Source organism: Notothenia rossii, assembly GCF_949606895.1.
Source record: "Notothenia rossii genome assembly, chromosome: 6".
NCBI classification, from domain to species: Eukaryota; Metazoa; Chordata; class Actinopteri; order Perciformes; family Nototheniidae; genus Notothenia; species Notothenia rossii.
In genome coordinates this window covers 37,297,453-37,321,516 of record NC_136909.1, presented here as the reverse complement: position 1 = coordinate 37,321,516, position 24,064 = coordinate 37,297,453, and the positions used below count along the sequence as shown (strand labels likewise).

Genomic DNA, 24,064 nt, shown 5'->3' with positions numbered 1-24,064 from the left:
TGTGTGTGCATCAACACAGGTAGGCCATCCAGTTATTTTAGCCGGGCCGGCTCAGATGATTGGTCGTGCTTTTTACAGTACTACGGCTTCCACAGATGACATTTTTTTATGGATTTGTTGTCAAAGCACTTTAGATATTCATTGCTATCTGGATGTTAAGAGCATTCCATGTAATATAACAAAAAGTGTATCTGGAGCCGGTTTCTCAAACTTACCTACCCTACATTTAAGAGTCACGAAATTATTTTTCAAAGATGACAAAGTTTGGTGAAAAAAGGCATTACAACTAAAAACTTGAAACCTGTGCTTCCACAAACTACTTCTCATTTCTGATTTGTTGATGTTGTTTTCTCTGTCTGTTGTAAATATTCCACCAAATCCCTTGTTTGCTCCAGGAAATGGATCAACCTCCCTGACCCTCCCTGCCTGGAACAAAATGACCAGTGGGAACCTTCAGAGTCTCCACTGAGACCAGTAGTACTGGAATTCCCTCAGGCGACATGTTGCATCTGCTGTTTGACTGACAGCATTTATACAAACAGACTCATGAGAGAGGGCAGTTTTAGTCTGGGCGGAGGGAATTGAACCCCAAACTCTGACGGCGTTGAATGCTTTGAATGACTGAACCCGTGATATGATTAAGGTGAACCGGTCCAAACAGAACAACTAATCACCACGTCCGGCTATCCAACATCAATACAAAAAGCCGACACGCAATATTTGCTAAGACTTTTAATTCTCTATACATTTTTTTTTTGTCGTTATGTTTATTATATTGAGAAAACAGAAACTGGTTTCCTGTAGGGCTGTACCCGAATATTTGAATATTTGTTCGTTGGCCAACTATTCGGGTTTCAATTTCATTATTTGGATATTTGTTTTTAAAAAGAAATTCTAAATGTATGCTATTAATAAAGGCGAATTGCCATATTCTTATACTATATTTATACTTTTGAATTGCACTGTTAAAATGCGGAAATATATACAATCTCAGCCTGTGCTCCTGACATTGCGTTCACTCACGGCACGCTTCATCTCGCTTCACCTCGTTTCACCTCGTTTCACCTCGTTTCACCCACAAAATGCCGAAGACTTCAGCTGTGTGGGACCATTTTAAATAGGACGACGGTAAGAAGAATATGTGCCAAATATGCGATAAGAAACTGGCCTACCACGGTGGCACAACAACTCTGAAAAGTCACCTGGATGTTGTAATTAGTAGCCTAGCTTAGCTTAGCTGTTGTCAAGTTGCCATGATGAAGCTGCTTTATCCGCCGTTTAAACAGTAACTTTACATATGATAAAAACGTGCACTTACTTTGCTTGGAAAATAGTTGAAAGCAAGCAACCAAATTGTTTTTTTATATTAGTTTTTTTATTTTATCCGAATAGTGAAAATAATAGTAATAGAGTAGAGTAATAATAGAGTAATGTGGGAACATCTGGGGCTAAGGCAATGGCATAAAGTTGAGTAGCTCAGCCTAATAATAACTTGTGTGCAGCCCCACGCATCCCAGCCATCAACAATACAGCAGACCCTACAGTTACCCTACAGAGGACACATTTAGTTTTAATGTTTGCGAGTACTGAGAAAATAAATAAATACAAAATCGTAATAGTATGCTCTTTCTGCGCTTCTGCGCTTCTGCTTAACAGCGTGTTGTCAGGTGTCTCGGATTCAGAGCGTGTTATGAAACCTTTAAAAAAAAAAAAAAACATTTGAAACATTTTTTTTTTAAAAACATTTTTATAAAAAAAATATACAAATCTCTCCGCAACGAATACTCGAATATTCGCTGCTGATTACTACCGAATATCCGGAGCCCGAAAAATGGTATTCGGGACAGCCCTAGTTTCCTGATAAGTCAGAGCAATAGTGGTAAAGCTTCCATCAATATCAAGACGCCTTAGCAAATTGTAAGCCAATGATTTCAGAACAATCATTAAAAAGTTGATCAAAACTTTTAAGGGTTTTCCCTTTCCTGTGTTATATTGGTTTTTTTTGCATGTAAATGGTCTACAAAGGCTACAATCCCTGTGAGTTTCTGCCCCCACCCCCCTGTCTGAAACACGTGCATTGGACTCCTTTGTTTTCTTCCGTAACATAGTGACATCACAAGGTAACTCTTGCACTTCTATTGGCACAAAATACAACTATGAAGCTGAACATGTGTATACTTGGGCCCCTTTAATGGTCACCTGGCAGCCAATCAGAAAAACGTTTTTTTGCTGTAAGCTCTGGCATAAAATGTGCCTTTTTCTGTAAAATTGTAAACAAGGTTTTAAAAGAAAATATGTCCATTACCTTCCCCCATCAAAAGAATCAACCAAGAGACAGACTGTTATAACTGAGGCTTTAAACAGATGAGCATCTGACGTCAATTGGAATTCATTTATCAAACATCAGACTTTCTTGCTGTTTTGAAAAACTGAACGTTTGTACAGACGGCTCATGTTAGTGTTGGATTCAAGATAGAAAGAATTGCTTCTTTCTTTATGGCCTTTATAAAATAACAGCTTAGTTCTCTTTTCTGCTTCAACAAGCTTTTTAAAAGCCACATCTAGTTGCCTGACCTTCTACGTGGGCTGTACAATTACAAAATGTAGCTTCCAGGCTCAGAACTGTAATCTCTTTGTCCCGTATTTTTGCTTTGAAAAGACCTACTTAAGCTCCTTGTCCCAATATTTTGAATATAAAAAAGGGGCTAACTCTCTGATCTAATACCTCAGCCGTGTCTGGGCATTTATTCTCGCTTGGAACCTCCTGGGTTGAAAAGCACATTATTCCTCAGACAAGAATTTTTATGATCTGACTTGAGCTAAACAGCACGCCATGCGAGGCGCTGAGAGGAGAGGATAAATAGGCGCGGAGAGGCCGAGAAAAACCAAACAAGAGCCGGCTTTAAAAACCGCAGAGCGCCAAGACGGATGGTCGTGTAAACACAGGCCTGATATTTTATAAAAAGCGAGAGTGTGACATCTGAATAGTTAGCGTGGCTAGCTTGTTGCTCAACGCAATCCCAGGGATGATTAATAGGCGGGGGGTGACACTCAGCGCTGAACCCCCTTAGAGCTGCATAAATCACACCGTGTTTTCTTTACAATGATGTGGCACTTAGAGAGGGGAGGAGGGAGGAGGGAGACTTAAAAGAGAAGAAATGGTCTATACAAACAGAAACAATATATGAGAAAGAAATGTTAAATAATTGAATAGAGGAAGGACACATTAGATCAAATCAAAGCTAGACAGAGACGTAGAGAGGAAGAGAAAGTAGGCAAAGAGACCCAGAAAGATGAAAAGAAATAAAGTGGAGTGGTTGAGGGTAACAGGATAAGGAAGAAAAGGATAGAGAGAGAGGAGTATGAAGGGAGTCATTGGGAAGAAAAACAGAGAGGGGGGGAGACAGATTCATGCAAAAAGAAATGAGGAAATATGTCTGCCCAGTTTTCCAGCTGTTTTATGTCAGTAACAGTTATTAGTTTGTCAGATAAGGTCTGTGTGTGTTTACATTAGTCTTAGGCTGACTAAAGCCCCACTTAGTGCTGTGTGTGAGTGTGAGTGTGTGTGTGAAAAGGAAAAGAGAAAAAGAGAGGTGTGTTTTTACACCAGAGCCAAATATTTAGCTGAGGTAAAGTAGACAATGAAATGTGTGAGCCATCAGTCCACACACACACACACACACACACACACACACACACACACACACACACACACACACACACACACACACACACACACACACACACACACACACACACACACACACACACACACACACACACACACACACACACACACACACACACACACACACACACACACACACACACACACACACACACACACACACACACACACACACACACACACACACTTGTTTCTTCAGAATAAAAGCGTGCCCCTGGATATCGTAGGGGATGCTTTTATTGTGGAGAGGTCACAGCTAATTGCGGGGGTGAAAGTAATTCATTACATAACATTTTGAGGAACTTGTACTTTACTTGAATATTCCAATTAAGTGCTACTTTATACTTTAATGTAACAAGGGAGTTCATATATTTTACTCCAGTACATTCATCTTAAAGCTTTAGTTACTTTTAGGATTAAGATTTGTGTTAAAAAAACATAATAGCTTGAGGTAATGTTGCTGATAATACTTTTTATTAAGTAGGACATTAAATGTAGGGCTTTTACTTGTAAAGGAGTATTTTAACATAGTGCACTTTCTCAATTACAGGATCTGAATACTTCTTCCACCGCTGGGTTATGAATTGTTTGTAATAAAAGCCTTGTTAGAAATCAAATGGATTCTGTCCACTGAGAAAGCTACATGACTTAAACTTTTAAAAGCTTAAGCAACCCTTTTAAGACCTTTTTTAAGACCCTTTCCATACATTTTAAGACCTCATCGCCACTTGGAGTTTTAACCGGTTACATTGGCGACACATTGACTATATACAGTATTGATTGTCCTTCCTCCTTATCTTACAACCATTTGGACGCAGACTTGCATTTCCCCATAACGATGTTGTTTAACAACCGGCGTAAACGGACCTTCGCTCGCTATCAAGCAGTGAGCGTGCGATGTCCTGTTCAGATGACGTCACATCCAACGGGATGCCATAAATAAACTACACAGAATCACACTACACACCTACGCAATGATTACATTCAGGCAGACTGTAGAATACAACCTCTTTGGACAATTGATATACTTATTGAAAACAAGCTACAAAATGTAATACCTTGGAAAATGCCATTAAAGACTTTTTAATAGCCTTACTTTTCGCTAAATTGATTTATCAACTTTTAATACTTTTTAAGACCCCGCGGGACACCCTGTTAAGCTAGGGGCTGTGCGTACACATTTTTAACCTAGGGTCAATTTATTTTCGAAATGTTTTCACGTGGGGATAAGAGGTTATTTCTTGTCATTGCCAGAAGAAATAAGAGGAAATTAATGAATGATCACTACATTTATTTATCCATATTTAATAAGTATTTATACCAATCATTACTGGATGCCATAAAAAATCCAGAATTTATTATAAATATGTTTTAAACATTTATAAAAAAAACATTTGTAAGGCATTCAATCGAGTGTCTTTTTAAAACAGATAGTTAAATAAACAAAACAAGATAACATGAAACATTGATCATTCATTCATTTTAGGTACAACTCTTAACATTGAGTTATTTTAATAATATAGCAATGTTGCTGCTGATATGAGTTGACTTTGAGTGCAGGGCTTCGACTTGTATGCAGGTATATTTGACTGTGTTAATGGTGCTTTTTTGTATCTAAGGGAACATGAGCCTCTGTAGCCTTTAGGCTCAGGGACATGTCCGCTCTGTACTCAGGTACACGATATTGGTGTTATGTTGTCTGACGGATGGCGGCCGGCTGAGCTCGGTTTCCTCTGCTTGCAGCGTGTCTTTAAACAGAGCTGTTAAATGTCCTAACACTGTCAGTTCGTCTCCAGCAGCAGATTAAAACTCTGCAGCGTCCTGAACACGGCAGACGTCCCAACTCAGAAAACTACGTTTATCTGCTGTGAAATATGAGCGGTGTCAGGACGCAGCGCGGCTTTCCATCACGTCTTTCCTTCAGTGGTGAAATCCGTCTCAAAGCGGTTAATCAGAGTTACTCTTATCAGTGCATTTATCTATTCATTATTTCAGTTCATTTCAATTTTGGTAATGGGGTAATTTACTTTATACATGTTGAGCTGTCTCTCTTAGGAGTGTTCAAGGAGGCTCTCGAGTCTTTTAAGAACTTGTACAAGAACTGGCTTTTTTTCTATTTTAATCAATCCACAGAAATTAACATTAATAGTCTGATAACATTAATAGTCTGATACAATTCGGATTCAAATGTTGACATTATAAAGCATAATCAATTAAATTAGTATTTTTTATATAGATTCAACAATTAATTGATGAGTTAATTCATTGATAATACAAATAATCGTATGTTGCTGTCAGAGCTCTGTTCGTCTCATTTCTGTTCAATCATTTAAATTCTGATTTGTCTGATTCTAATAATGAACATATGAATCCTTAACTTAAAGGGGACCTATCATGCAAAATGCACTTTTGTACGTCTTTTATACATGAATATGTGTCCCTGGTGTTCAAGGGAACTCACCAAGAGTCAGAAAACACAACCCTCTCTTTTCCTCCATACCCAAATCTAAAAAAAAAGGGGCTGTGACACTTCTATGACGTCACAGAAGTGGCGCTACGGCCATTGGGCCAAATCCACCAATCAGGAGGAGACAGCCACGGACATTGCCGTTCGAAAGCGCTGGAGACGCTGTAGTACATATGCCAAGCCACCAGATGGTGCTGTTCTCACTGAATCATGAAAGACAAAAATTTAGCGAAATGAGGAATGGATAAAATGCATGATCTGTTTGATATTTTGAAAAATAAAACGTATAAATATACCTTATATAGGTATGGTCCTACAATATATTATTCAAAAATAGCATGATAGGTCCACTTTAAAAGGAGCCATAGTACGCTCCTTTTCAGGTTCATATTTGTATGTTGTCCCTCAAACTTCTTCATACCAAGGACCACTTAACCAATAAAAAAACACTTGCGGACCACCTAACCAAAATATCAAAAAACAATAGGCCTGCTTACCACTCCAACAGTATATATAACAAAGTACAGCCTAATATTAACAACACCTTAACGTGACCTCTCTCTGTCGCCTCATTCACACTAGGGGTGCAACAACTAATCGTTAAGCTCCAACGTTATTGGTCTTTTTATCGGTAATGGAGACATTTAAAAAATATAAGTCATGTATTGTTGCTACATAAACATTATATCGCAGACTTGGTGTCGCCAACTCGTTTCTAATATGCAAAAAGACAAACAAATGCGTCTATGATGTATTTTCGATCTTTCCAATCCAGACGCGACCTCTCTCCCCCGTCTGTGTCCGAGGCAGTTTACACACACGCGGCTGCTGCTGCTACATCACACACACACACACACACACACACACACACACACACACACACACACACACACACACACACACACACACACACACACACACACACACACACACACACACACACACACACACACACACACACACACACACACACACACACACACACACACACACACACACACACACACACACACACACACACACACACACACACACACACACACACACACACACACACACACACACACACCTCGATGTGGACAATCCTTGTTACCAAAAGTGCAATAAGAGTTTAGCATGTAAGGGCGGTAACACGAGCAATTTGTCTAAACATTTAGCAAAAGTGCACCACATTCAGACGGAGGAATGCACCGGGTTCGACTGTCTTTCTGGTAGCTCTGTAGCCCCCCCATCCACGAGTAACGTTGCAACGTCAGGTGTTATGTATGCTAGCAGCAACAAGAGTTATTTATTTTGCTAAAGTTTCAGCTATTCTGTTTACAGTTCTGTCCTCAGATTATTTAATACGATTTGTTAAAACTGTTATTTCTTTTGATGTGAAATATTATTTATCTAATTTAAATAAAAAGCAATGTTAATTTTGCTCAAAATGTGTTTATTAGTTGTCTTCATTGTTAGTTTCGCCAATGCCTGAAACAGCCTCAAGCTAAATCTAAAAGTTGATGGCTAAATAAGAGCGTTTGAGAAATTGTACAAGGCACAATAGTCCGAATAGTAGATTCATCGATTATCAAATTTGTTGCAGCCCTAGTTCACGCATTAAATCAACAAATACAACTACAGATTATATAAGCCTTTCGTTCAAATGCGATTTAAAATGCTCAGGTTTTACACCTCTTATGAAATGTAGACTACATTTATTACGGAGTTTATGTCCGAACCAACAGACTCACAGATCGTTGGCTACTGAGAAAGATGCAAAATACACCGCATGTAGTACGATACAAACCTCCGCTGCGGACCACTAGGGGGCGCTCACGGACCACACTTTGAGAAGCACTGTTCTCCTGGGACATGTCTCCATGCTTTAATGTTCAAAAAGCTCTATATTTTCCTCATACTGCCTATGCTGCAGCACCTCACATCAAAGGGTCTCTTTAATGCCAAAAATATGTTTTGTAAGGTCACCGTGACCTTGAACCTTTTTCACTCAATTGTTACCTGTTTATACTTTTGTATTAGTTTAAAGAAGTTTGAAGAATATAGCTTTAAGATGTATACAACGGAAAGGCAGTGCCTGTAAACATAATGCCTTCGGTCACGACTTTCATTGGTGCAGAGGCATAACATGTAAAGTCTCTGAATCCTAATTGAAACAGAGACAGACAGACAGTACCTGTTTGAATCTGGCCAGTTCCTTTAAGGCGCGCCCCCACTGCTGCTTGTAGTGCAGCTTGGACTTGGTGGTGGTCTCCAGCTTCCTCTCCAACTCCACCTTAACAGCCACAGAGCAAACACGTCAGTCGCACACGGCTGAAAATGAGTCATCATTTTGTTGACAAATGAGTTAAGAGCGTAAACCACACACGGCACAACAACCTATACAACACACTACATTTGTGTTTGTAATAGTTTTGTATTCATTCCTTTTGCTGTGTAAATGAGTCCACCATTAAACACCCAATCAGATTCCTTGTATGAGTAACCTTACTTGACAATAAACCTGATTCTGATTTATTTGTATCACTTGTTCTTTGGTTGGATTTCTTTGTTTATATTAAGTGACAAGTTCATATTGAAATAATTTCTTTCTATGACATGTTAAGCACTAATTATCTGGAAGTAGTGATGCAGAAAGGAGTAGATTACCTTCTCTAGAGTGAGCAGGTTGATCTCTGACTGCAGTCTGAACTCAGGTCTGATGTTCTGTTGTTCTCTGTAGACCTGGAACTCTTTCTCCAGCTGCTTATAGCGAGACTCACCACCTGCAATCTGGATACAAACAGAAACACAACCGTAAGACTCTACAGAGGGTGGTGAAAACTCCACAGCATGTCACCAGGACGGAGCTGCCATCCATGGAGGATCTTTACTCCCAGCGGCTCAGGAAGAAAGCCCTCAGGATTATCAAAGACCCCCATCACCCCAGCCACAAACTGTTCTGTCTGCTGCCGTCTGGCAGGCGTTACCACAGCATCAGGACTAACACCACCAGACTCAGCCCACAGGCCACTCTTGACCACATTCTGTTTTATGTTTTCCTTTTCCTGCAACTTACTTGCTCCATTTTGCCTATTGTTCTATTTGATTGCATTGTTTATGTCTTTTACTTTGATGTTAAGTATATCATGTTGCTTTGTTGAAGGATGCTTGACCTTGACCTTACCTTATCCTACATGACCTCCATTGGCTGGCTGTCAAATACATAATTGACTACAAATATTACTCACCACTTATAAATCCTAAACATCCCTACCCTTAGCCCGAGGGTCAGCTGTTTCCAACTGGAACAACCTCCAGTCACATCCAAAAAGCAACCTTTAATCTTCTCCTTTCAATTGTCTTACAACTTCTTTTTCTTTGTTTTCTTTAGTTGCTTGTTAAGTTTCTTCAAATATTGGGATTAGTGCTATATAAACACCATGTTTTTTAATATTAATATCATTACTGTAGATATTGTGAATATGACAAATAAAGCCCTGAATTTGTATGGTGTTGTTTTGTAGGTAAACTCTCTTTGTACACACTGCAGTATTGTTCCCAAACCAGTTCCAGTTCTAGCTCTGTGCTTTTTTTGGTTTGTAACTATTTCTCTGTTTAGGAACCAGTTGCTTTTCCACCGCCCAGAGCCCGACTGGTGCCACTTTGTGACCTCACTGCTTATGTTGCTTATTTACCAACAACAAGAATGGGTGCTCATGTCACTTCTAATTGTACGAAGCCCGATGAAATAGAAAAACGACTTCCCCAGCTGTATTCTCTTCTCCAGAGTGCAATCGTTCATTGTTAACCACAGTGGTTACTGGATTGACACGCTGCTCTTCCACTCTCTCCCCACCTGCTGCAGCAGCCGGGCCCGGTCCTCCTCCATCAGGCGGACTTTGTCCCTCTCCAGCGCCGCCCGGTGGTCACAGTCCTGCTGCAGCCTCCTGCTGCTCTCCTGCAGCTCCCTCTGGGTCAGATCGTGTTCGGCCCGCAGCTCCCTCTGCAGCTTCTGGGTCTACACACACACACACACACACACACACACACACACACACACACACACACACACACACACACACACACACACACACACACACACACACACACACACACACACACACACACACACACACACACACACACACACACACACACACACACACACACACACACACACACACACACACACACACACACACACACACACACACACACACACACACACACACACACACACACACACACACACACACACACACACACACACACACACCTAGCTAAAGGTAATTAATAGGTTGATAATAGCAAGCATCCGATTGATATATTTATTGGATTTATGGGATATTTATGGTATTCAAGATTTGGTTCACTAACAAGACATTGTAATTCAGGAGCAATTAGGATTTAGAAAAGAAGAAAGTTCACCGGTACTGCTGGTTAAGGTCATCAATACAATAATATTCAGCTTTTCTTTGTCTAATGTGACAGTAAATAAAAAGATTGTGTCACTATTTTCACCAAACAAAAAGTTTGCGGATTAAATGATTAACATGAAAATAATAATGATTGCAGCCATATATCTAATAAAAAGATGTAGCAGGATTCATTAATTGTGTATATTTATATTGTATTAATTCATATTTTATATTCAATAAAACAATATATGATATGAAATTGTTTATATTTGTTTTTTCCATTCTTAGACATCATTTTTAAAGATCTCTTTTATCTTGTTATTATTTAATGTGCAATGCCTTGTTTACATGCTGCTGTCGCGGAAACAAATCTGGATCAATAAAGTATATCGAAACAACTCCCCACGCCACCCCGAGAGATATCTGGTTAAAAAGAACTTCATACAGGTTTTTATAGAAATGGATCAGGACAAAAAGAGAGAATCTTTGTTCCTGAAACTTTCAGAGTCTCTTTCCACAGAGGAGACACATGTTGATGTAGAAGAGACATGAAGAAGAGGGGACACATGTTGATGAAGAAGAGACATGGAGAAGAGGGGACACATGTTGATGTAGAAGAGACATGAAAAAGAGGGGACACATGGTGATGTAGGAGAGACATGGAGAAGAGGGGAAACATGTTGATGTAGAAGAGACATGAAGAAGAGGGGACACATGTTGATGTAGAAGAGACATGGAGAAGAGGGGACACATGTTGATGAAGAAGAGACATGGAGAAGAGGGGACACATGTTGATGTAGAAGAGACATGAAGAAGAGGGGGCACATGTTGATGAAGAAGAGACATGGAGAAGAGGGGACACATGTTGATGTAGAAGAGACATGAAGAAGAGGGGACACATGTTGATGAAGAAGAGACATGGAGAAGAGGGGACACATGTTGATGTAGAAGAGACATGAAGAAGAGGGGACACATGTTGATGAAGAAGAGACATGGAGAAGAGGGGGCACATGTTGATGTAGAAGAGACATGAGGAAGAGGGGACACATGGTGATGTAGAAGAGACATGAAGAAGAAGGGGCACATGTTGATGTAGAAGAGACATGAAGAAGAGGGGACACATGTTGATGTAGAAGAGACATGAAGAAGAGGGGACACATGTTGATGAAGAAGAGACATGGAGAAGAGGAGACACATGTTGATGTAGAAGAGACATGAAGAAGAGGGGACACATGTTGATGTAGGAGAGACATGGAGAAGAGGGGAAACATGTTGATGTAGAAGAGACATGAGGAAGAGGGGACACATGTTGATGTAGAAGAGACATGGAGAAGAGGGGACACATGTTGATGTAGAAGAGACATGGAGAAGAGGGGACACATGTTGATGTAGAAGAGACATGAAGAAGAGGGGACACATGTTGATGTAGAAGAGACATGAGGAAGAGGGGACACATGTTGATGTAGAAGAGACATGGAGAAGAGGGGACACATGTTGATGAAGAAGAGACATGAGGAAGAGGGGACAAATGTTGATGTAGAAGAGACATGAAGAAGAAGGGGCACATGTTGATGTAGAAGAGACATGGAGAAGAAGGGACACATGGTGATGTAGAAGAGACATGAAGAAGAGGGGACACATGGTGATGTAGAAGAGACATGGAGAAGAGGGGACACATGGTGATGTAGAAGAGACATGAAGAAGAAGGGACACATGTTGATGTAGAAGAGACATGAAGAAGAGGGGACACATGTTGATGTAGAAGAGACATGGAGAAGAGGGGACACATGTTGATGTAGAAGAGACATGAGGAAGAGGGGACACATGCTGAGGTAGAAGAGACATGGAGAAGAGGGGACACATGTTGATGTAGAAAAGACATGAGGAAGAGAGGACACATGTTGATGTAGAAGAGACATGAAGAAGAGGGGGCACATGTTGATGTAGAAGAGACATGAAGAAGAGGGGACACATGTTGATGTAGAAGAGACATGAAGAAGAGGGGACACATGTTGATGTAGAAGAGACATGAAGAAGAGGGGGCACATGTTGATGTAGAAGAGACATGAAGAAGAGGGGACACATGTTGATGTAGAAGAGACATGAAGAAGAGGGGACACATATTGATGTAGAAGAGACATGAAGAAGAGGGGACACATGTTGATGTAGAAGAGACATGGAGAAGAAGGGACACATGTTGATGTAGAAGAGACATGGAGAAGAGGGGACACATGGTGATGTAGAAGAGACATGAAGAAGAGGGGACACATGTTGATGTAGAAGAGACATGAGGAAGAGGGGACACATGTTGATGTAGAAGAGACATAAAGAAGAGGGGGCACATGTTGATGTAGAAGAGACATGAAGAAGAGGGGACACATGTTGATGTAGAAGAGACATGAAGAAGAGGGGACACATGTTGATGTAGAAGAGACATGGAGAAGAGGGGACACATGTTGATGTAGAAGAGACATGAGGAATAGGGGACACATGTTGATGTAGAAGAGACATGAAGAAGAAGGGACACATGTTGATGTAGAAGAGACATGAAGAAGAGGGGACACATGGTGATGTAGAAGAGACATGAAGAAGAGGGGACACATGTTGATGTAGAAGAGACATGAGGAAGAGGGGACACATGTTGATGTAGAAGAGACATGGAGAAGAGGGGACACATGTTGATGAAGAAGAGACATGAAGAAGAGGGGACACATGTTGATGTAGAAGAGACATGAAGAAGAAGGGGCACATGTTGATGTAGAAGAGACATGAAGAAGAGGGGACACATGTTGATGTAGAAGAGACATGAAGAAGAGGGGACACATGTTGATGTAGAAGAGACATGAAGAAGAGGGGACACATGTTGATGTAGAAGAGACATGGAGAAGAAGGGACACATGTTGATGTAGAAGAGACATGGAGAAGAGGGGACACATGGTGATGTAGAAGAGACATGAAGAAGAGGGGACACATGGTGATGTAGAAGAGACATGAAGAAGAAGGGACACATGTTGATGTAGAAGAGACATGAAGAAGAAGGGACACATGTTGATGTAGAAGAGACATGGAGAAGAAGGGACACATGGTGATGTAGAAGAGACATGGAGAAGAGGGGACACATGGTGATGTAGAAGAGACATGGAGAAGAAGGGACACATGGTGATGTAGAAGAGACATGGAGAAGAGGGGACACATGGTGATGTAGAAGAGACATGAAGAAGAGGGGACACATGGTGATGTAGAAGAGACATGAAGAAGAAGGGACACATGTTGATGTAGAAGAGACATGGAGAAGAGGGGACACATGTTGATGTAGAAGAGACATGAAGAAGAGGGGACACATGTTGATGTAGAAGAGACATGGAGAAGAGGGGACACATGTTGATGTAGAAGAGACATGAGGAAGAGGGGACACATGTTGATGTAGAAGAGACATGGAGAAGAGGGGACACATGTTGATGTAGAAGAGACATGAAGAAGAGGGGACACATGTTGATGTAGAAGAGACATGGAGAAGAGGGGACACATGTTGATGTAGAAGAGACATGAGGAAGAGGGGACACATGTTGATGTAGAAGAGACATGGAGAAGAGGGGACACATGTTGATGAAGAAGAGACATGAGGAAGAGGGGACACATGTTGATGAAGAAGAGACATGGAGAAGAGGGGACACATGTTGATGTAGAAGAGACATGAAGAAGAGGGGACACATGTTGATGTAGGAGAGACATGGAGAAGAGGGGACACATGTTGATGTAGAAGAGACATGGAGAAGAGGGGACACATGTTGATGTAGAAGAGACATGAAGAAGAGGGGACACATGTTGATGTAGAAGAGACATGAGGAAGAGGGGACACATGTTGATGTAGAAGAGACATGGAGAAGAGGGGACACATGTTGATGAAGAAGAGACATGAGGAAGAGGGGACAAATGTTGATGTAGAAGAGACATGAAGAAGAAGGGGCACATGTTGATGTAGAAGAGACATGGAGAAGAAGGGACACATGGTGATGTAGAAGAGACATGAAGAAGAGGGGACACATGGTGATGTAGAAGAGACATGGAGAAGAGGGGACACATGGTGATGTAGAAGAGACATGAAGAAGAAGGGACACATGTTGATGTAGAAGAGACATGGAGAAGAAGGGACACATGGTGATGTAGAAGAGACATGGAGAAGAGGGGACACATGGTGATGTAGAAGAGACATGGAGAAGAAGGGACACATGGTGATGTAGAAGAGACATGGAGAAGAGGGGACACATGGTGATGTAGAAGAGACATGAAGAAGAGGGGACACATGGTGATGTAGAACAGACATGAAGAAGAAGGGACACATGTTGATGTAGAAGAGACATGGAGAAGAAGGGACACATGTTGATGTAGAAGAGACATGAAGAAGAGGGGACACATGTTGATGTAGAAGAGACATGAGGAAGAGGGGGCACATGTTGATGTAGAAGAGACATGAAGAAGAGGGGACACATGTTGATGTAGAAGAGACATGAGGAAGAGGGGACACATGTTGATGTAGAAGAGACATGGAGAAGAGGGGACACATGTTGATGTAGAAGAGACATGAAGAAGAGGGGACAGATGTTGATGTAGAAGAGTCATGAAGAAGAGGGGACACATGTTGATGAAGAAGAGACATGAGGAAGAGGGGACACATGTTGATGTAGAAGAGACATGAACAAGAGGGGACACATGTTGATGTAGAAGAGTCATGAAGAAGAGGGGACACATGTTGATGTAGAAGAGACATGAAGAAGAGGGGACACATGTTGATGTAGAAGAGACATGAAGAAGAGGGGACATGTGTTGATGAAGAAGAGACATGAAGAAGAGGGGACACATGTTGATGTAGAAGAGACATGAAGAAGAGGGGAGACATGTTGATGTAGAAGAGACATGAAGAAGTGGATTTTGCATGATAGGTGACCTTTAAATACATTTTTGAAAAAGCTGTGTAAACAGTCAAAGTGAGTCTGACCTCCAGCTCGGCCTCAGCTAGCTGCTTCTCTCTTTTCTCCAGGTCAGACAGAGTCTTCTGAAGCTGCTCCTCCAGCACGTTATACTCCACTTCCTGCAGGCAGAGGGACATTTAGGGAGAAGGCCAGAGGGGAGCTTGGGCAGTCATTATTACGTTAGGATTTAAGTGTCCCATGAGTCTGTGTGAATATAAGTACTCGCAGTATATACAGTAATGTGCAAGTGTGTGTGTGTGTGTGTGTGTGTGTGTGTGTGTGTGTGTGTGTGTGTGTGTGTGTGTGTGTGTGTGTGTGTGTGTGTGTGTGTGTGTGTGCTTCACCTTCTTCTTGACCAGAGCTTCTCTCTCTCGGTCTCTCCTCCTCCACTCCTCTGCGAGAGCCTGCATGTGGCTCAGCTCCTTCTTCCTCAACTGAAACAAACACAACAGGGTACTTATATCACACTGTTCAAATACTCGGCTAAAAGAAGTCCTGCCATCAAAACCTTACTAAAGTATGAAAGTGTGATCAGCCTATTAGCAGTATTTAGCTCAGAAAGTAGGTGCCGTCAGATGGTCGTAGTGGAGTTATCATCATAACCTAATAAGTAGCATCAAATAAAAATACTGAAGTAAAATAGACTCAAGGTTTTACTGTTAACTAAGTATATTTACTTAGCACTTGCTAGCAACATCTTTGTGTTAACCTAATGTTATTTTTATATTGTATCTAATAATTGTACTCTTTTATATATCCGGCCTTTTCACGGTTCCTTTCAGTCTTGCGTGTACCTGATCATCGAACAGATCCTCCTGCTCCTCCTTCCACAGCTCCAGCTCCAGGGCCGTGCGGTACTCCAGGGTGTCTCTGGGGGCCAGGGGGCCCAGTGGGGGGACAGTGTGGTTTGGAGCAGCAGGGTGGGAGGGCGGCTGTTTGGGGACTGCAGGTTGGTCCTGATGACAGAGGAGGATTTATAACAGGTCCATCACAGAACTTCACATTAAGGGCGGCTGCACTCAGAGGTCACTTTATGAAGTGCACCTGTTACCGTAATCCAATACAAGGACTCATTCTCACTCATCCATTATTTCTAACTTTACAAAAGTGAAAATGTCCACGTTTGAATTGACAGTGTGAGAGATGAATGTAACTATTCGTTAAAGTTCATCTCAACATTATTAGGTTAGATGTATTGGATTACACGATTCAGTATTCTCTAGAAGAGATTTAAGATCATCTTGAAAGCGTCATCCATGCATCCATTAACACTAGAGTAGATGACTGTACTTACCCCTGTAAATGATGATTTTATTTTTGTTTTATTTGTTTTATCTCATGTGTTATATCATTGTTTAGTTCATTTTGTTATTTTCTTTTCTGTTGGTGTATTTCTAATGGTGTTCTGTTTTATGTGAAAGAACTTTGTAACTAAGAGAAAAACAATAACAACCATCTTGAGTCAAGGTGTTTTGAGCCTCTTTCAGTTTTTTGTTTTTTTTTGCAGTGTTTTTAGCAAATGCTGCGCATGTTTCGTCAAGTTGACGAAGATGTTTCTTAATTTGCATTTGTTTTGGCACATTTGTGTTTTTATTTATATTTGCATCATTTTTTTAACGGCAGCGCGTTTCTCATAGGGTACGTGTTTTGGGCCGTTGTGTAATGCGTCGTGGCCGCCGTACATTATTCACAACTTGCTTTTTTATGTCTGGAATTTGTTTGTTTTTGTTGCATTTGTGGAAGTCGTTTTACATTTACAGATTACACATTCACAAAGTGGTTGTTGATTTGTTCACACATTGTAACAAATCTACCTCACATTGTTCCCACCTGTGAAGAGTCGGACACGATGACCTCTCTGGCTTTAACCAGTCCCAGGTCCTCCAGTGTTGCCACGTAGCTCAACTCTGCCACCTTCTCCCCGGGACTGAAAGAAAGAAAAAGTTGTTTAACATTAGTGAGCGTGCACCAAGTGATCAGTGTGTCAGTCAATGCTGCTTCCTACCGCTGTGCCGTGACCACAGGGATGCGGTCCTGGTGAGTCTGTCTCCAGCTCTGCTCTCCGGAAGACGCCCGCAGTCTGCTCCTCTCCGAGCTCAGCAGGTGGGACAGCTGGATGGAGGCTCGTCCTATCAGCTGGTCCCTGCTGGTGGAGTCTCTGTGCCAAACCTCCACCACCAGAGGAACCCTACAACACACGATGAGTTCAGATACCTTATCTTACCTTAAATGCTTCCACAGCAGCTCCATTTTTAACATTCAGAGACAAAACTCAGTCTTACAGCACCATCTGCTCGACCAACGTGATTTTGCAGACAAAAAGATAATATTTTTGTAGCTTTAGTCAATTTTCTTTTTAAATATTAGTTTTTCTCTTTCAGTCTTCAAATAAAGCTGCTTATTACATAAATGACAAGTTTTGTTATAAGCCAGTAAGATGTTAAGTTAATGATTGTGCCGTGCCTGCTGATCCCAGAACAAGTTGCTAAAACACTTTTGCTATTTGGTACCCAAAATAACAATTTAAATAATCATTTTGTATCAATACTTAGAAGGTAAGTGATCTGAAAAAGACATGTGTTACATTCAATGCCGAAAGCGGAGCGGCTCCCTACACAATGTTAACGTGTAATGTAATAAAGACAAGAAAACTGAGAATCCAACACATAAGAAATTAATTAGTGCAATAATAAAAATATAGTGGAAAATATGTTTGAAAATAGAATCTAATCAAATGTAATAGCGGAACAACTATGTTATTTGTAGTATTATCTTTTTACTTTTTGGAATGTGTATATGTAAATGTCGACCTGATTACATTTCTGGCATAATGTACATTTGCTTTTTGCACCTTCACTTTTTTTATTTGCACTCGTTCCTACTTTGCATCTGCTGCAAAACCATTTCCCTCAGGATAAATACAGCTTTATATTATTTAACTGCTGAGCAGATTTAAAGAAATCAGATAAAAGACAAATCTGTACCAAAAAACTGAGTCAAAATAAAGTTGTCATTGTTGTTTGGATCTAAAAGCAGAAGAGAAGTCTTATCTTTCTCAGTCCTCACCCTATCAACAGATCAGCGCTTTGCATGCATATACTGTATTTACACAATTTAAGCATTAAGTATGGAAAGGAAAATATGTTTGTACAATTCTGGTACCTGAGGAAGGTGTCCTGCAGTTGTTGTGGCAGAGCGGCAAAGTCGAAGGCGCAGTAAGACTGAGGCAGAGACGCCTCCATGTTCCTCTGCAGCTCCACAGGAGGGTTGGTCATGATGGGAGCAGCACTGCCGAAGAACTGATATGAGTACCTGCAACACAACATAAAAACACCAATACACATTTTAAATGGATATATCTACATTTCATGGCCCACAAGATTTGTCCAACTCAAAAAAAGTCTTCTTAATGCAGCTGAATATTCAGTTAAACGAAAACGTCCAATGTTATTCAAAAAGGCAAACATATAATACAAAGAAAGCAATTATTTCCAAAACAAAGAAAAACGTCCAAAAAGGAATCAATCTCAAGGTTTTACAAGTGACCTGTTATCATACCAAATAGGTTCTATGGAGACAGCTGAGATTAGGATGAAGTCTTTCACCTGAGTGTGACAGCAATGGGGTGTGTGAGGCTCAGGTGTCCCAGGCTGCGGAGGTCCAGAGAGAAGCAGTAGTGATGGGCGGAGGGGGGGATGGAGACTTTGGGAGCAGAGACGCTGACGGATGAAGCTCCACCTTCTGCTGTAGCTCCAGCTTGAACCTCCAAATATGCCGCTGGACACATGAACAAATTCAATGTTACTTGTTGGGGCAAGGGATGGGTTTGGACTACAGAGTGTTGCAGGAATGACTCCTAAAACCCGGAAATAGTTCGCATTTTAGGTCTTCAGCTTCCCTCGTTTTTAAGTCAACAGTATTTTGAACTTGTTTTAAGTTAAATTCCTGAAATAAAGAAATAAAATACGGAATTATTATTATTAATCCTTGAGGAAGAATTCAGTATTTTCACTCATGTTATTTTACAATTACACACACCTTGCTCAAGGACACCTCAGCAGTGCCCAGGAGGCGAACTGGCACCTCTCCAGCTACAAGAACACACTCTGTCTTTTTGCTTCTATCGGGACTTTAACCGACAACCCTTCGGTTCCATTACATTACATGTCATTTGCTTTTATCCAAAGCGACTTACATACTCAATACTGTGGGCAATCACCACAGGAGCAATTTGGGGTTAAGTGTCTCAGGGACACAACGACATGCTGACTGCAGTGGGGTTTGAACCTGTGACCCCCTGATCCCAACACCAAGGCTCTGTTCACTGGTTCCCCGACCATTCCCTACAGACTGAGCTACTGCCGTCCCCCCCCCCCAAATATTGCCTCTCCTGCTATTTGAATATTGCCCTAACCCATATTACGATCATGATTTCATTTAGATTCATCGTGAACCTCTGATACACAATTGTTTATTTTTGCTTCATGTAGGCTATGGATATTATTTTGACTTTATACAATTAATAGAAAGTATGCTGTTATTATTTGTATTTCTGCTTCTTCTTGCACTATTTTGATTGTTGTATGTGTTATTTATGTCTGGTAGATAAGATTTCCATTGCCAAAATGACACAGTAGCTGTTGTGCATATGACAATGAAGCCGTTGAATCTTGAAACTCACGACCTCTGGCTCTCTTTTAGGGATACAGCTTGTCAGACAGACCTACCCAGTGGCTAAATTGTAGCTGTGATCGTCGCTACAAAATTATTCTTTGATGTGACTTCTTCAGTGGTATTTACAGTCTTACCTTCCAGCTGTCCCGCCTGCTCTTTGCCGCGTTGAAGCTCCTCCAGAAGACTCTCTGCTTCGCTCTCTGTATGAGAGGACGGTGGAGGAAGAGAAGGATTTCGAGGAGAAGGAGGAGAGACAGGAGGGTTGTGGACTGGAGAGGAGCTTCGAGGTCTCCTTTGTGCAGCAGGAGGAAGAAAGGGAGGAGGGATGGAGTGGGTCAGAGGTCCACTTCTTTCTTTATTCCCTAAAGACTGGAGGAAAGAGAGAAGTAAATATGATGAAGAGTAAAGCCTTCTGCACTGACAAATATGAAAAGATTCTCACTTTAAAGACTCTTTACTAATGTGTTGGAATGCTAGCCTATACGAGTGTTTCTTAAAAAAGGTATTTTGTTTCTGCAATAAAAGACTCCTGTAGGGTTTAAAAGTTAAACAAAGAATGTCACTGGGTCTGATAGTTGAGTAGATTGCAACAATCAAAAAAAGTCAAATTCATTATCTCTTTAACCCGATTACACACAGTTACTTTGTGTGTAAAAAGGGAAAACAATTACTATATAGAGGTTGCTCTGCATTCAAGTACTTGTAATGTAGTGGTGTAAAAACACCCCAAAATATAAATGAGTCAATCAAAATGACTGTTGAGGAACATTGAGACAAATTCACCATATACAGGTAGATACTCTTCTTCACACGTTCACACACACTTCGTCAAAGCTAATGTTTGGCAACAAACAAATGACATTACTGTCACATGACTTCTCCTCACCATCACTAAGCTAAAGGGGGTTAATAATTAGGGTGCTGTTGTTTAGTCGTTCTGAGATCTCTTCAAATGTTCCTGGTCACTTCCTGGTTTAAGGACTCATTCCTTCACCACTCTATTGGGATTTGTCAAACTAAATGACCTTATTAATTCACTTTTTCTTTCATTTAAAACACTTGGAATACCTGCTGTGAGTCCACATGGCATGAGTTTGTGTACCTGTGGTGTGACATCCTCCCTCCTCAGGGTGACAGCCACCCCCACAGTGGGCTGCAGGTCGGGGGACAGAGCCGGCAGCGCCTGTTTGGTGCGTTTAGGAGGCTGGAGGATAAACGCTCCCTCCACCGTCGCTGCCTTGTTCTGCAGATCCACAGACACAGCCACGAGAGCAGAGAGAGAGACGTCTGTGCTGCCCAGGGAGTGGTTCCCACAGCACAGGTACACCTGGAGAGACAGGAACTTATGATGAAACATGGCCAGAAACAGAAGGGAGATCATCTTACCTCCTCCATCACCGTCTCCTACGCTGCATCGACAGCCAAGGGCACGGGACCCTGATTGTTTAATAGAGGTTTAATAGATTCTTTTATAGGGGCCCTATTCTGCTTTTTGGGGTTGGCCCTTTCCTGCAGTGTGTTAAAGGTTTAACATTTAAACTTTTCACAGAGTAGAGGCACAAAATACAAATATGAACATGGAAATTAGCATAATATTTCCTCTTTAAAACTCTGATATATTGGACATAATTCACTTGTAAAGGGGGTTGCTGAGACAGGAAGGTCTGCAGGATCTGTTTGCTGCTGCGGATGCGCACAGAGGCGCGCTCCGGCTCGAAGTCAGGGCTAAGCAGGTTGTGGAAGGGCTCGCTGGTGATGTCGTTCCCCAATAAAGAGTAGTAGAAGAAGAACCCTGATCCCTCTGCTGACAGCTTCAGAGTGCTGGGGATCAACTGTGGGAAACAACAAGAAAGCACATGCAGTGTGTTTGTTGGTTCAAACTATGGGATAAAGGGGTGTAGGAATGAGTCCTAAAAGCCAGAAATGGGTTAGCTTTTTGCAACGTCTGGTTCCTTCGTGTTTTTGGTAAGATGCCTGAAAAAAGATCTGTGGTTTACACTAGCTTAATAGATTTTCACGTTTAGTTTTAAGACATAAAATACATCAGTAAAGTGCCCACTGGTGAAGGTCCAAAGTGTTTGGTTTCTTGACTAAAGAGGTCTAATTCAGAGTCTTTCATGACACAACGGAGGACAGACTGTCAGTGGTGAAAAGTTAAAACAATAATGTTTACTCAACCTTTACCACCCGAGATGTTCTTTCGTTTTCAAAATATCATCAATCTGTGAATTTCAACACATTATATAAAAGAAACGTGTTGTTAAGGATAGGTTAGGATTAGCTCTGATTGGTTGGCAGGCTTGCTCTGTTGTGATTGGTCAAACGCTTAGAGATGTACTTCCCCTTAGTATTTCATGCACAATGTGTTGGAGCGCTAGCCAATAGTGTTACATAGTGTTACATGATGTCACTATATTACTGAAGTAAACAAAGGAGTCCAATGGAGGTGTCTCAGCAAGGGGGGAGTGTGTGGCAGAGAAACTCGCTCTGGAGGGAACGCAGGGATGTTTGCCTTTGCAGACCATTAACGTTCACAAAAAGCTACAACATACTACAGTAGAGACAGAACAGTAGGCAGCTTACTTTAATCTTATACGTGAAAAGAGAAGTTAGAGCGAAAACAAGCAAGAGTTTCCGGCACAAAAAGGAGTGCTTCTATATTTTCTGTGATTACATTATCTGGATTTGTTGTCCTGCAGGAACTTAACCTCATTTTGCCTAAACTAACAATAGTATCACAGCTCAGAGGTCAGGGATCAAAGTGCTGTCCTTACTTGTTCTAGTTTGGTAGCAAAAGCCACGGTGACGGACAGGACAAACATGTCACCGCAGTGATCTGCAGGTCCCACCTGATGGTAGCCCTGGTCTTGGATCAGTGTGGCCTCCAGCTTGTCTGGCAGCATGGCAGTTACTGCAGGAGAACCTACCAGAGCAGAGCAGCAAATGATTCACAAGGAAGGACGAGGAAAACTAGAATGACAGCCTCAAGGTTGCATGTCTCCACCAAACAATCAAATTACACTTTCATCCATGCCTGGAGAATATCCTAAGTTCATTATTTTATCCTATCATGTAAAATGGTCTTAATTAGCATATCTCCAATCATGTGTGTCGCAAGGTCACAGTGACCATGAACCATGGGAGAGTTTAAAGAGAAAGCACCAAGTTGCAGCATTAACAGCACATTCACTACAAAGACTATTTCCAAAGTGAAATATTGTTAGCTTCAAAAAGGAAAGAATTTCCCAAATTGGGATCAATAAACTATAAATCTATCTACCTTACTATCTACGTTCGTTTGAAAGGTTTTAGTAGCACTAAAGTACATTGCCGACAGTTCTAAACGGCCCAAAACACTTGCTTTAGGAGCAAAAGCACTGCAGTTTCAAAAACGACGCTGAGTTAGTCCGTTTCATTATTGTAAGGTAACATCTCTGTTAACCACCTTTGCTTTCTCACTGTCTCCATCCCCACCAACTCATAAAGCTGGCAATGTCCTTGATCTCATATTCTCAAGGAACTGCTCTACTTCTAACCTCTCTGTAAACCCGCTCCACACCTCCGATCACTTCTTCATTTCATTCTCTCTACCCCTTTCCAAACATAACAACCTCATCTCTTCTAACTCTGCTCCTGTCCGCCGTAACCTCCGTTCCCTCTCCCCCTCTACCTTTACCTCATCGGTGCTCTCAGCCCTCCCTTCCTCTGACTCGTTCCAACTCCTGCCTCCAAACACTGCTGCAAAAACTCTCCTCTCGACTCTCTCATCCTCTCTGGACTTTCTCTGTCCTCTCACATCGCGGCCGGCTCGTCAGTCCCCTCCTGCTCCCTGGCTAAATGATGCACTGCGTGCTAATAGAACCAT

The 24,064-nt window shown here is 41.4% G+C and overlaps 1 protein-coding gene across 2 annotated transcripts in view; it reads right to left on the bottom strand.

Moving 5' to 3' along the window:
* The window catches only part of cep120 (centrosomal protein 120), a 43,008-nt gene that overhangs the window by 11,217 nt on the left and 7,727 nt on the right, over positions 1 to 24,064 (bottom strand). For both annotated transcript variants that reach the window (XM_079689532.1, XM_079689533.1), the window contains exons 5-18: positions 22,974 to 23,122; positions 21,834 to 22,031; positions 21,302 to 21,526; positions 20,334 to 20,568; positions 19,131 to 19,302; positions 18,688 to 18,837; positions 17,531 to 17,713; positions 17,356 to 17,452; positions 16,320 to 16,481; positions 15,870 to 15,959; positions 15,552 to 15,644; positions 9,994 to 10,155; positions 8,805 to 8,927; positions 8,332 to 8,430 (exon numbers count right to left, since the gene is read on the bottom strand). In XM_079689532.1, coding sequence (XP_079545658.1) covers positions 8,332 to 8,430; positions 8,805 to 8,927; positions 9,994 to 10,155; positions 15,552 to 15,644; positions 15,870 to 15,959; positions 16,320 to 16,481; positions 17,356 to 17,452; positions 17,531 to 17,713; positions 18,688 to 18,837; positions 19,131 to 19,302; positions 20,334 to 20,568; positions 21,302 to 21,526; positions 21,834 to 22,031; positions 22,974 to 23,122 — 2,138 coding nt within the window. The remainder of the gene's footprint in view (positions 1 to 8,331; positions 8,431 to 8,804; positions 8,928 to 9,993; positions 10,156 to 15,551; positions 15,645 to 15,869; positions 15,960 to 16,319; positions 16,482 to 17,355; positions 17,453 to 17,530; positions 17,714 to 18,687; positions 18,838 to 19,130; positions 19,303 to 20,333; positions 20,569 to 21,301; positions 21,527 to 21,833; positions 22,032 to 22,973; positions 23,123 to 24,064) is intronic.